This window comes from Myotis daubentonii, chromosome 1 (assembly GCF_963259705.1).
Source record: "Myotis daubentonii chromosome 1, mMyoDau2.1, whole genome shotgun sequence".
Lineage (NCBI taxonomy): Eukaryota > Metazoa > Chordata > Mammalia > Chiroptera > Vespertilionidae > Myotis > Myotis daubentonii.
Window position 1 is genome coordinate 57,381,428 of NC_081840.1, and position 13,835 is coordinate 57,395,262.

Consider the following 13,835-nt stretch of genomic DNA (forward strand, 5'->3'; position numbering starts at 1 on the left):
CTGAGCCACACCTGCCGGGTGTATTTTGGTGTGTGTGTTTTTTTTTTAATCTCATTTTTTCCCCTCATTTTTAAAAATGGTAACATCTCGTTTTTATTTCTTGTTTGTTTTTTTTCTCATGTTATTATCATCTATAATAGAGGGTGATCTCTTGATCATGCTTTGCTGTTTTCTTGTATCCTATTACCTGAATGATATGGAGTTAGTTGGAAGAGGAGAAAACTAAAAGAATAAATGAAGGAAAACAGCTGTGTATATAAGACAAAGCTCTGGCCTCTATGGAGGCCCAGGAACTTAAAAAATGTAAAGTTATCATGCTGTTCAACATAAACTTATCTGAAATATGAGAGTAACCCAAAATGCATAAATCCAAAAACATTATCCAAAGGATATAACATAAGCTGAAAATTGAAATTAAGACCACCATCTCAAAAACAGTTTTCTGAGTATTTTATTTTTGTGTAAGGGTCTCTCTTAGCAATTTCTAGCCAAAACATCTCTCTCCTTTTCCAAGTTATTAAAAACTTTGAATTGTGGCTGCAGTAAAATTGCCCTGGATGGGTGTTGTTTAGTCCTTGCCTGCATGGGGAATCACTGGAAGAATGGACTGAGATAAGAAACCTGGGTTCTAGGTTCAGCTTTACCACTCCTTGGCCATATAAGTTGGAGCATATCTTGTGCCCACGTTTATGTTTTGCAAACCAGTTTTCTTACCTATAAAACAGGACTGAAGATCTCCCTTTTGTCTTGGGTATCAATAGTAGCTAATGAATGTCTGTGGGCTCAGAAAGTTACAATAAACTCACGGATTTCTTATTTTTAAAAATACTGCAGATATTTAGACGAGTTACAGAAAAGCAAATAGGTAAAATGCTTTCGTCACAGCAAGTTTTTTCTCTTGATGTAGAAGCAGCCCATTTGGACTACAGGACATGGGGGAAGTAGTGTCAGTCACGTTACCAAGGATGACATTAAAACAAGTCTGATTCATCATGTTTTGGCAAGTGTAGTTTGCGCAAAGGTGTTTTTAGTTTCCTCTCACCACTTACCAATGAGTATTGGTAAGTAAAGAGTTAGAATAGATTACGTAAAGAGTTGAGGTTTTTTGGCATGCCAGACTTTGGTTTTTCTTTATTTTTGCAACTCTAGAGAGGATGGGAGGAGCAGCAGGGGTCTCCTACCCTGAAAACAGCCTCTTCCATTTTCCCTGTGAGTCCCCAGTCCTTACCAAAAAGTAGATGCCAAAGAGGGGCATTTAAGACCAGTATCAGACGGCCTTTTAAAGTAGTGGCAGCTAATACACAAAGCATTATGTGATTTTTATGATTTTTCAACTGAAATATACAGAAAAATATGTAATTTATGCCGCATAACCCATTTTCAAAGCATTCTTTGCTTTGGGAACATTCTCCACTAACATTTCAGGAGGACCCTGGGCGAGTTGCGGTGGTGGCTGAGGAAGAGGATTTGCAGGGACCAGAGGTTTGATATTGTTTTCCTCCAGGGAACCTCAGCTAACCAGCTATGGTTCACATGGAAGGAAATGATTTTTATCTCTGTTTCTACCCCGCCGTCTGGCCCTCTTGCCATCTGCTGAGAAATCCTGGATTGGATCAAATCCAGTTTAGAAAACGCAGAGCTGGCATACATTTTTACCTCACTTTATGTAGTGCTTATGACCTCATTTTCTGCCTGGAGAGTACATAATTATCTCTCAATTGTTTTAAAAATTACTATTATTTTTTTTTACTGATTGCAGAGAGGAAGGGAACGGGAGAGATAGAAACATCAACGATGACAGAGAATCATTGATTGGCTGCCTCCTGCACACCCCCTACTAAGGATTGAACCTGCAACCCGGGCATGTGCCCTTGACTGGAATCAAACCCGGGACCCTTCAGTCCATAGGCCAATGCCCTATCCACTGAGCCAAACCAACTAGAGCTATAGTTATCCCTCATAATAAACAAAATCAATGTCTTAAAACTCACTAATAGAAAATATTAAGAGTGGGGGGAAATTGTTAATAAATCCAGAAAATCCTATGCCCATTTTTCAGGTTCCTTTTCGTGCTATTCGGCCTGATACAGAACTAGCAGGAAGAGCCGTAAGAAAAAAAAAAAAAAGGCAGCCTGGCTAGTGTAGCTCAGAAGTTGACCCATGCACCAGGAGGTTGCCAGTTTGATTCCTGGTCAGGGCACATGCCTGGGTTTTGGGCTTGATCCCCAGTAGAGGGCATGCAGGAGGCAGCTGATCAATTCATCGATGTTGATGTTTCTCTTTCATTGATGTTTCTATCTCTCCCTTTTCCTCCCTCCCTCTTTCAAATCAATAAAAACATATTTAAAATAAGAGAAAGTTACCTATTTTAAAAAAGCAAAGAAAAAAAGCAGGTAGCTTCCTTCAAGCTATAGAGGCTTTGAGGGAACGTGAATTTATTTCAACCAAAAGGGACCTGGTAGTGAAAAGGACATCTTGTAACAGATATGCTATGAGGTGCTTTGGTAGCCAGCATGCCTTGAAACAGAACCCCCACTTCTTCAGGGGGTGCTTATATGTGTGACACAGTAGGAAAAAGGTTCAGTTTTAAGGTCAGTCCATTACAGGCTTTTCCAAAGCAACCCATCTCTGATTATAAAATGTAAATCTACAAGGAAATAAGGATTCTATATACAAAATCTCAGCTTACAACGTTACTTTTCAGATAGTTTTTATGGCAAGAAAGCTATGTCTTAACCACTTCTAAAAGGTTATCTACTATAAATCCAGCACTTTCTAACACTCCGTGGGTCAAAATAACTTTAATCACAAAATCGGGAGAGTTTGAAGCTATATTATGTCTTCTGACACAGTGGAAAGACTCCCGGGCCATTTTGCCATTTTCACAGGCTGCTGTAAATACGCTTGATGGCGTCGGCTTCTTCTTTATCTAGGATGCCTTTCTCCACATAAGCTTCCGTTTGTTGGTTGATGAAGTCCTTCATCTTCGAAAGGTCATAATCTGGAAAATATCATGAGGGCATCAGGAGAAAGACCAGGAAAGAGCAATCCCATTACAGTAATCACCATTAACCAAGAAGCGTTTCCTGTACCACCACCACAGCCATCCCCGTCTTTCACATCGGAAGGCATTTTAGGTCTTGGCATTTGTGCAGAGGTTTGCAGTTTACAACCATGTGTATGTGTGTGATAGCAGCTCATCTGCTCTCCAGCATCACACCTACTGGGTGATCAGGTCGGGAGTACCACCCTCATCTGACCACGGAGGGAACGGGCTCGGAGGCCAGGGCTTCACACCCTGACTGTTTGTACCAATCACCTGGGTTTCCTGGGAAGTTGCAGATTTGCATTCAGTTGCTCTAAGGTGGGGCCCCAGATTCTGCTTTTTTTTTTTTTTAATTTAATTTTTAAAAATTTTCAATTACAGTTGACATTCAATATTGTATTAGTTTCAGATGTCCAGCATAGTGATTAGGCACTAATATAACTTGTGAAGTGATCAACCCTGATAAGTCTAGTATCCACTTAGCACCAGGCATAGTTATTACAATGTTATTGACTATATTCCCGAAGCTGTACATCCCTGTGACTATTTTGAAACTGCCAATTCGTACTTTTTAATTCCCTCACCTTTTTCATCCAGCCACCTAACACCCTTCCATCTGGCAACCATCCATTTGTTCTGTGTATCTACAAGTTTATTTATTTTGATTGTTTTTTGTTTGTTTGTTTGTTTGTTTTTGGTTTTGGTGAAATAATATGGTATTTGTCTTTCACTGTCTGACCTAGTTCACTTAACATAGTAACTTCTAGGTTCATCCATATTGGTGCAAAAGATAACATTTCATTCTTTTTTTTAGGCCGAGTAATATTTCATTGCATATATGTATATATATGTACCACCTTTTCTTTATCCAATTGTCTATTGATGGACACTTAGGTTGTTTTCATTTTTTGGCTATTGTATATGAAATGTCCTTCTTTGTCTCTTAGTATAGCCTTTGTTTTAAAATGTATTTTGTCTGATAGTCTGATATAAGTATTGCTACCCCAGCCTTTTTTATTATTATTTCTCTTTGCATGAAGTATCTTTTTCCATCCCTTTACTTTCAGTCTCCGTGTCTTTCAATCTGAAGAGAGTCACTTGTAGGCAGCATATGTAAGGGTCTTGTTTTCTTCTCCATTCAGCCACCCTATGTCATTTAATCCATTTACATTTTAAGTAATTAATGATAGGTGTGTAGTTATGGACATTTTATTGTTCACATTTTTATCTTTTTTCTTCTTAAGGAAGTCCCTTTAACATTTCTTGAAGTGCTGATTCGGTGGTGACGAACTCCTTCATATAACTTATGAAGTGATCACCTTTAGCTTTTCCTGTCTGGGAGCAGACCCTGCATTTTGAACAAGCTGCTAGGATGTGCTGATTTTGCTAGTTTAGGACTCACAGTTGGGGTAAGAAGATCCTCAAGCTTGAGTTCAAGATCATACAGGCAGTAAAAGTTACAATCAGAGCCAGGTGTTTTGACTTTTTGAAGTTGTTACACTGGTTAGTCCCTGTTGTGGTGACAACCGACTTTTCCATTTTTATTCCAAATTAAGAATTACCTTGATAAAACAAGAATTACCTTGTTTGAATTGTATACATGGAGCAAAAAGCCAAACCATAACCTCTTTATGGTTTCTCTGAACAAACAAAAACCTATATACACCATCAAGCGACCCACCAAAAACAAAGAGATCCCCATGCAAGGAGGCTGCCTATGGCACCTTTCTGAAGACTTAAAAAGAAAACCACGTCTTCCCTTTAATCTTTAAATATTATATGCTTATTTTTAAAAAAAGATAAAATCATGAAAATAAAATTGAAATAACCTGAATTCTATCAATCATAGCTAACCACAGTTGGTATTTTGTTTTATTTCCTTTTAGATTTTCAAATATATCTATCTCAACCCAGAATTGAGATCACAATATATATACAAACTTATAACTATCCCCTTTCACTTAACTTTATACAGTGAGCATTAATATTCTTCAGAAACTCCACTGTTAATGGCTAAATGCAATACATCCTTTGGAGTCACCAACATTTATGACACACATCCCTCATGGTTGGGCATGGCGGTCTTCCATACCATACAGTACTTGGGAGACCCCTCCAGATTGTGAAGACAGTGCCATTCATCTTGGCAGCTGGCAGGCCATGGACCAGAGCCCTGCCTTCTTTCAATTTGTAAAGGAGAGAATGGGGTACAAAACTCACAGCACCTTTAGCTACCTTGGGTCCCTTGGGCATCTTTAAGACCCTGCATGAAAAAAAAAATCCATAAAAAACCCCACCCAAAATCTAAGCCTGAAAGACCTCTCTACCAGGACCAGGTGTTTATCATATCGAGATGAGCAGAGGCTTCGAGAGAACTTGTTTCCGCCAAGGAGGGCATTGGCTCCCCACTGGGGCACAGCCTTGAGGGTTACAGAGAGAACTCTGGGCATTGAGCTCTTTACAACTGTCCTCTGATGTGCTCCTCACAAAACTCCATGAAGTCAGCATAAGTATTTCCATTTCAGAGGCGGAGAAACAGGACAGAGGAGGCCAGTCACATGGTCGGGCCCTGGAAGAGTCAGGTTCTGAACCAGGTCAGTCTGTAGTCGCTGCTTTGACCACTCTGCGGTCTTTAATCGTGAAGGTAAAGCATCTAATTGGTGCAGGACAAACGTTCAGTACATGCTTGGGTTTGTTGTTGTTGTTTGACTTTCCTTTTCTCTCAGGCACAAACTAGAGGACCAAGCTGACCGTACATTTTGGGTGCACCTCGCCTCACTGGCTGATTCCTAGCTCACTCACTGGTTCACATTAATACTCTTCAGACTCGGTTGCAGGATCAACATCTTTAGTGAGACAAAGGCAGACTCCCAAGGACAGATGTGAAGAGGTCCAGGTGATCTGAATGGGCAGACAGGGAACTACTGTGCCGTGTTGAAGTGGAAGAACTGTATCCTTATGACATAGCTATCATCACCCTGTGCCGGGAAAGCCAGTCTGGTGTGGGGGAAAGGCCAGCAGCTGGTTGCGAGAGTACACAGTCAGTGCCCACCTCGCTTATCTTAAAAGAGGATTTAAGGTTGTTATGCACAAAAGAGATAGTGCTGTGATTTACAAAGCACACTTTTATAAAAAAAAAAAAGGCTGCATTCGATTTTACCATCATCCCTACAGTCACATCACATGGCCCTTTCTCTCCTGGATTTGCACAGGAGATTCAGGCCCCCCAGGTCCCTGGCAAACAAAGGGCATGAGCAGAAGTTAAGGCAGTCAGGAGCTAACAGTGTAGCAAGACTCCCTCTCACACAGCTGCAGCCCCTACACGGCCCAGGGCCAGATCCTCGCAGGCTCTGAGAGATGATCTAGCTGAGCAGTGGAGAAAAGCTCTCTGCTTCTGCCTGCAGGCGGGTGTATTGCACGTCACCTCCCCTCCTGCAGGCAGAAGGGAACGTCAAACTCAACCCTGTGGTTCTGAGTTTGCTCACAGAGCCTTCCATATGCAAGCACCAGAGTGCCATGCTTTACTAGGTTGGTTGTTTCTTGAAGTAAGAGATTGAATTGCAGGGTGTTGCTGGGTAGGACCAGGAGTCTGATTCATATGTTCATCAGTGAAAGAAATCACATAAATAGTCCAAATTGTTGGACCATGTCATTTACACTGGTTTCGGAATGCACTTTGGCCCCTATGGTATGGCACTGATCCTAAGAGAAACGTTTTTATTTTCAAGTCTTCGCAGTCACTGATAACATGTTATACTTTTTCTTCCTTTGTGGTGCATTACACAACGGTGCATTTCCCAAATCAATGACAGATTTGATGAATTACAGTTCATGTGAATTTTAATGGAACTGACAGCCTGGAAATTCACATTATGTTGAGTCAAATAAAATGAAAATGTGTGAAGACCTGATAATTGTTTCCATCTTGCTCAACTTACGATACCACGGGCTAACAAGGGGCTGAAAACATGTCTTCCTTCTGCTGGGCTCTACCTCAGCAGTTCTCCAACTTGGCTGCACGGTGGAAAGAGGGGGGGGGGGTTTAAAAAATATTGATGCCTGGGTCCTGCCCCTCAAGTTTTTTATTTACTGGTGCCCCCTGGGCATCAGCATATGTAGAAGCTCTGCATGTGTTCTGAATGCACTATAAGGTTCGAGAAGCGCCGCTCGTCCCATTTTAAAAGCATCACTTTGCAACTGCTCTGTCTAGACACCTGGGAATCACACTGGACTTCTCCCACTTGACATAGCTCTCAGGTTTCTCCCTTCTCTATTTCTTCTGCCTGCCCTGGTTTAAGCCCCATCATTTCTGCTCTTGATCCTTGTCTCCTATCTCTCTCCCCAGTCTTCTGGGATCTTATTTTTTCAATCTGTAACCACACTACATGCCAGATAGATTTCTCAACTTACTCGTAACTGAGTTCTCAGGGCTTAAGTAAGCCCTAACTGAGGTTCCCCTGGCTAAACAAGCCTCCTTTGCAAGGTGGCCAAGCATGTTCCTGTCCTGCCCACGTTCCCAGCCCTGTCTGCTGGTCCGCCCCATAGACACCCAGTGTTCCTGAAAAAACTGAATAGCTCCAGTTCCCAGAATGCATCACTCTCGCTTGTCCCGTTATGTCTTGGCACCCAGTGTTCCTTCTGTCTCCATCTCTCCTCACTTACCTTTCCAGGGAAGCCTTTTTCACAGCCCTTCCTCCCAGTGATCGCTGTCTCTGTGCTCCTTTCTCGCCCTCCTTTGCACCACCATGCCTGTCTGTGATGGCACCCACAGGGCCAGCTGTGCTTTGCTGATGCTGTGAGCAATGTGGGGGCGGGTGTGCTGCATTTACTGTGCTTCTCATTTCTGGCACTCAGAACAGAGCCCAGTTAGATTCGTGTTTTAAGTGAGTGAGTGACTGCTTTCGTGACTGCCGAGTGCACCTAACAAGTGCTCAGAAAATGCCTCTGTTTAAAATTCTCCAAAGAAGGAGGGGGAGTAGACAAAACAAGATTGGCAAAGTGGGTGATGGACACATGGGGATTCATTATATTATTCTCTCTACTTTTGTTTGACTTTTTTTCCATCATAAAATAAAGAAAGAGGGGGGGAATGCCTTTGTTTGAAAGGCTAGTTTGAAAAATAAGAGAAATGGAAGTTCCCTCTGCATCCGAGAAGTGCTAGAATCTCTCTGGGCTCTGAGAGGACACATAAGCCTCATTTGATTGTGGGAATGTTTATTTAACAACAACCCCTGGCAAATGGGTGAAGTTTGCAGTTTATAACCACACTAAAAGGCTTACCTTCTTTATTTCCTTTTGTGTTGTGTTTCTTCAACCATTCAATATTTTTTCTGATCGCTTCCAAATAGGCTTCTGTTTTCCCTGGAAAGGCAAGAGAATCATATCAAACTCTCACACGATACCATTGCATCTCTTTTTAAAGACCACACTACGCATAAAACCATAGACAAAATATTGAAATTATCGAGCATTTGTGTGGTGGTATCCCTAATGAGGTAGTGTGCATCTGTGTGTGTGTGTGTGCGTGTATGTGTGTTGGGGGACAGGATGTCAAGGAGAGTGGGTGGGGATAAGATTCTAGGAGGCAGGACCAAGCTGGTAAGTATCAAGAAGCCATTCTCCCCCTACACAAATAACTATAGTGTTATGTTCTGGCAGAGTTTGATTCAATTTGCTGGATAGGTGGGTCCCTATAATTCATAGATTGAGTTGTTTGGTTACGGATGGTTCTTCTAAACCTAGGAGACTTGTCAGGTCAAGACCTGAATCAGAGTGGCAGATATTTAAAAGAATCCATCACTAAGTGCTGTTAAGTAAGCCCAAGTGTGTGGCTTATGTAAGCTGTTATGCAAGTCTTCAGCTCCATTCTGATTGGGAGTATGTAGAAACTCAGGTAAAGAGGGCAGCCCAAACCTCATTTCCAGGTTTGGATGGTGAGCCTTATAATTTATTCTAGTAAAACTCCCCGGGATGTAAACCATTCTCTGATGGGCCTCAACTGTGGCGGGAGAATACCACCCATCACCTGCTGTTTGATGGCACTGCGTTTAAGTGGCTTGTTGCCTACAAATCGGTATTATCATCAACTTAGAGATGAGGAAACTAAGGCACAGAGAGGCTGAGTGACTTGCCTGAGGACACACAGGAAATAACAGAGCTGGAATTTGGGTTCTGATCTTGCCAAGTGTCTGTTACCTGCACAATTTTGAAAGATTGCACCTGTATTTAGACATGAACACCAATGTATCCTTGTTTTGTCTCAAAGAAATCAACCATCCCCTTAAGCAAGTGAGGTCCCTAATGCTCAGAGTGTCTGTACTAAGAGACAGGGGGGTCTGGAGAGTTCCGATGGCCTAAGAAAAAAGGCTTTCAAAGTGCAGGGCCTCTGCAAAAGGAATGAATGCCAAGGCTTAGTGTGGTGACCACCTACTCTGAACCCCTTTTGAGCCCTATACCCTCTAGTCTACTACCCAGACTTTTTGAACTACCTGTACTGAGTGCTTTTTATGTGCCAGGGGCTGTAACATTGTGCACCAAAATGCATTATCTCTTTTATTCTTCACAACAACCTTTCGAGGCACTCCTACTTCATCCCCATTTTACAGACAAAGAAACAAAGGCATAGACAGATAAAAGTGATATGCTGAAGATCACATGGCTAGTAAGTAGTAGATCCAGGTTTGAACATGGCTACATCTGACTACAGACCATGAACAATAACACTGCCTTAAGATTTGACAATGTTCTGAGGATCCAAGATGGTGGCGGAGTAGGTGGATGTTATACTTACCTCCTCCCAGTCCCAAACTGGAATTACAACTAAAATATAGAGCAATCAGCCTGAATAGCCATCTGAAGAGAGCCAAACAGAAGTCTTATAACTAAGGATTTACAGAAGAGGCCACATGGAGACTGGTAGAAAGGCCAGAGACTTGAAAAGGACTGGTGGCCAGTCCCACTAGCATGGGACAGTATCTGAGATCTTGGAGGGATATCTAAGCTGCAAAGATTCCCCCTGAGAAATGTGGGGTCTCAACCCCAAGCTGGGCTCACTGCCCAGAGCAACAATGCCAGGAAGAGGTGCCCACATAACATCTGGCTATGACAATCAGCAGGGACTCCATCTGCCAGGGAGAGACGGGAGTCTACTAGAAACCCAGGCACCCTCGTAAGGGACCAGCACACAAAGTCTTGTTCACAGCCACTCTCACCCTAGGCTCTGGCAAAGGGAGGGCAGAGCAGACTAGAATCGTGTGAGGAGAGACTGGGCTTGTGACTCTGGGGAGAGAGCTGAAGGGATAGCCACCAAGGTCCTGTGCTGAGTCATCGTCCCTCACCCCAGATGCCCCACTCCCTTCCACATGGCATCAGCCTGGGGGAATGCAATAGCCTCACCCTCGGACTCCCTGTCTGCACCCTGCAGAGCTCACACTCTGCTGAGGAGTCAGTTCAGGGTAGACTCAGGGTGTCAGTGACTGAGTTATGTCGCTTCAGGGTAGGGGCCATTCCCCCCACTTTCCTGTGAACCTGATTAGTGCCTTCCCCTCATAGAAGATCAGATACCCCATTCTCCGGGCTCCTGGAAGCCCCACCTTCTCAACTCCTGGTGGCTCCACACTGCCTAAAAATTGGAAGAATCTGGGACAGACTAAGTTGTGTGGCTCTGGGGTGGTACATGTACACAATGGAATACTACTCACTGTAAAAAAGAAGGAAATAGTGCCTTTTACAACAGCTTGGATAGACCTGGAGAGCACTATGCTAAGGGAAATAAGCCAGTCAGGGAGAGACAGGTACCATATGATTTACACTTATATGTGGAATCTAATGAACAAAATTAACTAACAAACAAAATAGAAACAGACTCAGAGATATGGAGAGGGAGGTTGGGGGGCTGAGTGAAAAAGGTAAAGGGATTAAGCAAAAACAAAACAAAACAAAAGGAACCCAAACAATTCATAACTGACAACAGTATGGTAATTACCAGAGGGAAAGGGAGATGGGGAAGGTAAAACAGGAGGGTAAATGGTGATGGAAGGAAACTTGACTTGGAGTGGTGGGCACAATACAATATGCAGATGATGTATCGTAGAATTGTACACTTGAAACCTAATATAATTTCATTAACCAATGTCACTCCAATAAGTTCAATTAAAAAATTCTGACAATGTTCCAAACAGAATAGACTCATAGATACAGTGGGGCCTTGACTTACGAGTTTAATTCGTTCCGAGACCGAGCTCGTTAAGGAGCTCGTTAACTCAAATTACTCTGTCAACTAAAAGCAAAAAATCGGCACAGCTGGTATCTCAAAAAACTCGTTAGTCGGGACACTCGTAAGTCAAGTCCCCACTGTACAGAGAACAGACTTATGGTTGACAGAGGGGAGGGGTTTGGGAGACTGGGTGAAAAAGGGGAAGGGACTGAGAAGTACAGATTGGTAGTTACAAACCATGCATGGGGATGTAAAGTACAGTAGGGGAATATAGTCCATAATATTTCAATAACTATCTATGGTGCCAGGTGGGTAATGGAAATATCAGGGGGAACACTTTGTAAAGTATATGGTTGTCTAACATCATCTGAAACGAATACAAAATAATATTGAATGTCAACTGTAATTGAAAAATATTAAAGAACTAAAAAAGAAAAGTGCAGATGCCTTGTGGGGCACCTATAAGGACCTAAAATATATCTGACCTCTGAGTTCTAGGCTGTAGAAATTAAAAAACTACAACGTGATTAACAAAAAGAAAGAAAAAGATTTAACAATATTCCAATTTCCACTATTGCATTTACCTAAATGACTTCCTGAGAATCTTTCTTCCTTGTCTTGTAAGCCCACTCCTGCCTCACCACTGGGGCTCCATGTTATTTGGTTCCCAAAGAAACACAGAGAAACTATTGTTCAAACGGTGGATACGAGAAGAGATCTGCAATTTTTAGCCCCTATTTGCTTCAGTTGCATGTGTAGGGAGAGCCTTGATTTCAGGGCCTTGTTCTCATGAACGTTAGAGCATGTGAAAGACTCATGCCCCCCTTGCTGATATTATTCAATTACAGCACAATGAATACAGAGATTTTCCCTGTCCAGTGCCAGTTGGCTGAGAAGGTCAACTGGATTTGGTAACATAAAAACACTTCTCTATTTCAAATTAATTCAGTTAGAAAAGGCATTTTGAACATGGACTATTTGAAATAGGGAATTCAACATTATCTTTTTAGGTTGCTTTTTTGCTCAGGAACCAATTACCTACATAAAAATGATGATGAGTTTATGAAATGCATGGGAAGTAATTTTATTCACGATATTGACATTAACAGAGAGTTTACTGCAGCTTAAAGACAACTAGACTGCAATTCAAAAAATGACTATCTTGTGGATCAGAACAAATATAATTAGGAAGTTTCTCTAATTTAATAGAACCCCCCATCACCCTCCCTTTTCTACTTTATTTTTATCCAAAGCACATCACTTTCTACCATATGATATAATTTATTTAAGTTTATTGTTTGTCTTCCTCCCTTAGAAATAGTTCCTGTTTGCTGATGTACTCCCATGACTAGAACAAAGCCTGACTCTCAATAAATATTAGTGGAATGGTGAGTGGATAACAGCTCTTTATACAGTAGCCAAATTAGAGTCAGAAAATTGCTTGGTGAGCATGGAATCAAAACTAAATACAATTTTAAAAATATAAATGGTATGTATAGTCTTTTCTTTTTTACAAAAAAAATAAACTTTATTTGAAAGACTTGAAATTTAATGAATTCTGAATTTAAATGATGATTATATCAGAAACATTTTTAAACACCTACGAATGTGCTAAACAAACTATATCCATATGTCATTTAATCTTCACAGAGCTCTAGGAAATAAACATTATTATTCCCATTTTACTCATGAGGGAACTAGGGCTCAGAGAAGTTAGGTGACATGCCTGTGGAGACACAGCTGGGTAAGAGTCAGAGCCTAGCCTTGAACTGGAATGAGCCTCTGGAATGAACTGAGTGGAGCTTGGTAAAATCCACCTTTTAGACCAATAAGTCATGGTTCTCAAACTTAGCTGCACATTAGAATCACTTTGGTGAACTTTCAAAAAATCCCGATGTCCAGGTCCTTCCTTCCCTATCCCAATTAAATCAGAGCATCTGGGGGTAGGGACCAAGCATCATGTTTTTTGCTTTTCCTTTTACCAACAATCCTGAGGTGATTCCAATGTGGAGTAGAGTTTGGGAACCACGGCCACCGGTATTGGACCTCCACACGCTCACAGGAGCACGGTAATGACGGAAATGAAGTCAGGTGTCCCTCTGCTTGTGGAGAGAAGCAGCTGGTTCCTATTTACATTTTCCCTTCCAGGAGCCGTAAGCAAATCTTTTATTTACACAGTGTGCACTGAAAGCCCATGAGAGTCCACTTTAGAAAGTTGGATGGTTTTGTTGTTTTTTTTTTTCAAATTGATTTCAGCTTCCTGTGGAAAAAAATAGCTCATGGCTGAGGTCATATGGCACAAGCCTGAAAACATATGCTGGAGCAGATGGGAAGAGGGCCAGAGTCAAGAGGCAACCCCGCTTTTCTGGCTGTTCTGGTTTTCAGCACTGCAAAAGAAATATCCTTTTTCATATGTGAATCTGTCCCGACCCTGATATGTTATCCTGATCTGTACCCCCTCAAAAAATTGTAGAAATCAATAGAGTTAACCTATTGAATACTGGATGTACTAAAGATATTAGATCTTTTAAAAGAGTGTATATGAAAATTAAGTTTAATCGATGATGCTTAAAA

The 13,835-nt window shown here is 41.7% G+C and overlaps 1 protein-coding gene across 1 annotated transcript in view; it reads right to left on the reverse strand.

The window, feature by feature from the left end:
* Window positions 1-433: 433 nt before the first annotated feature.
* The window catches only part of SCG3 (secretogranin III), a 42,793-nt gene continuing 29,391 nt past the window's right edge, over window positions 434-13,835 (reverse strand). Inside the window, exons 11-12 of the mRNA XM_059701272.1 lie at window positions 8,327-8,407; window positions 434-3,001 (exon numbers count right to left, since the gene is read on the reverse strand). Of these exons, the coding sequence (XP_059557255.1) occupies window positions 2,883-3,001; window positions 8,327-8,407 (200 nt within the window). The 3' untranslated portion in view covers window positions 434-2,882. The remainder of the gene's footprint in view (window positions 3,002-8,326; window positions 8,408-13,835) is intronic.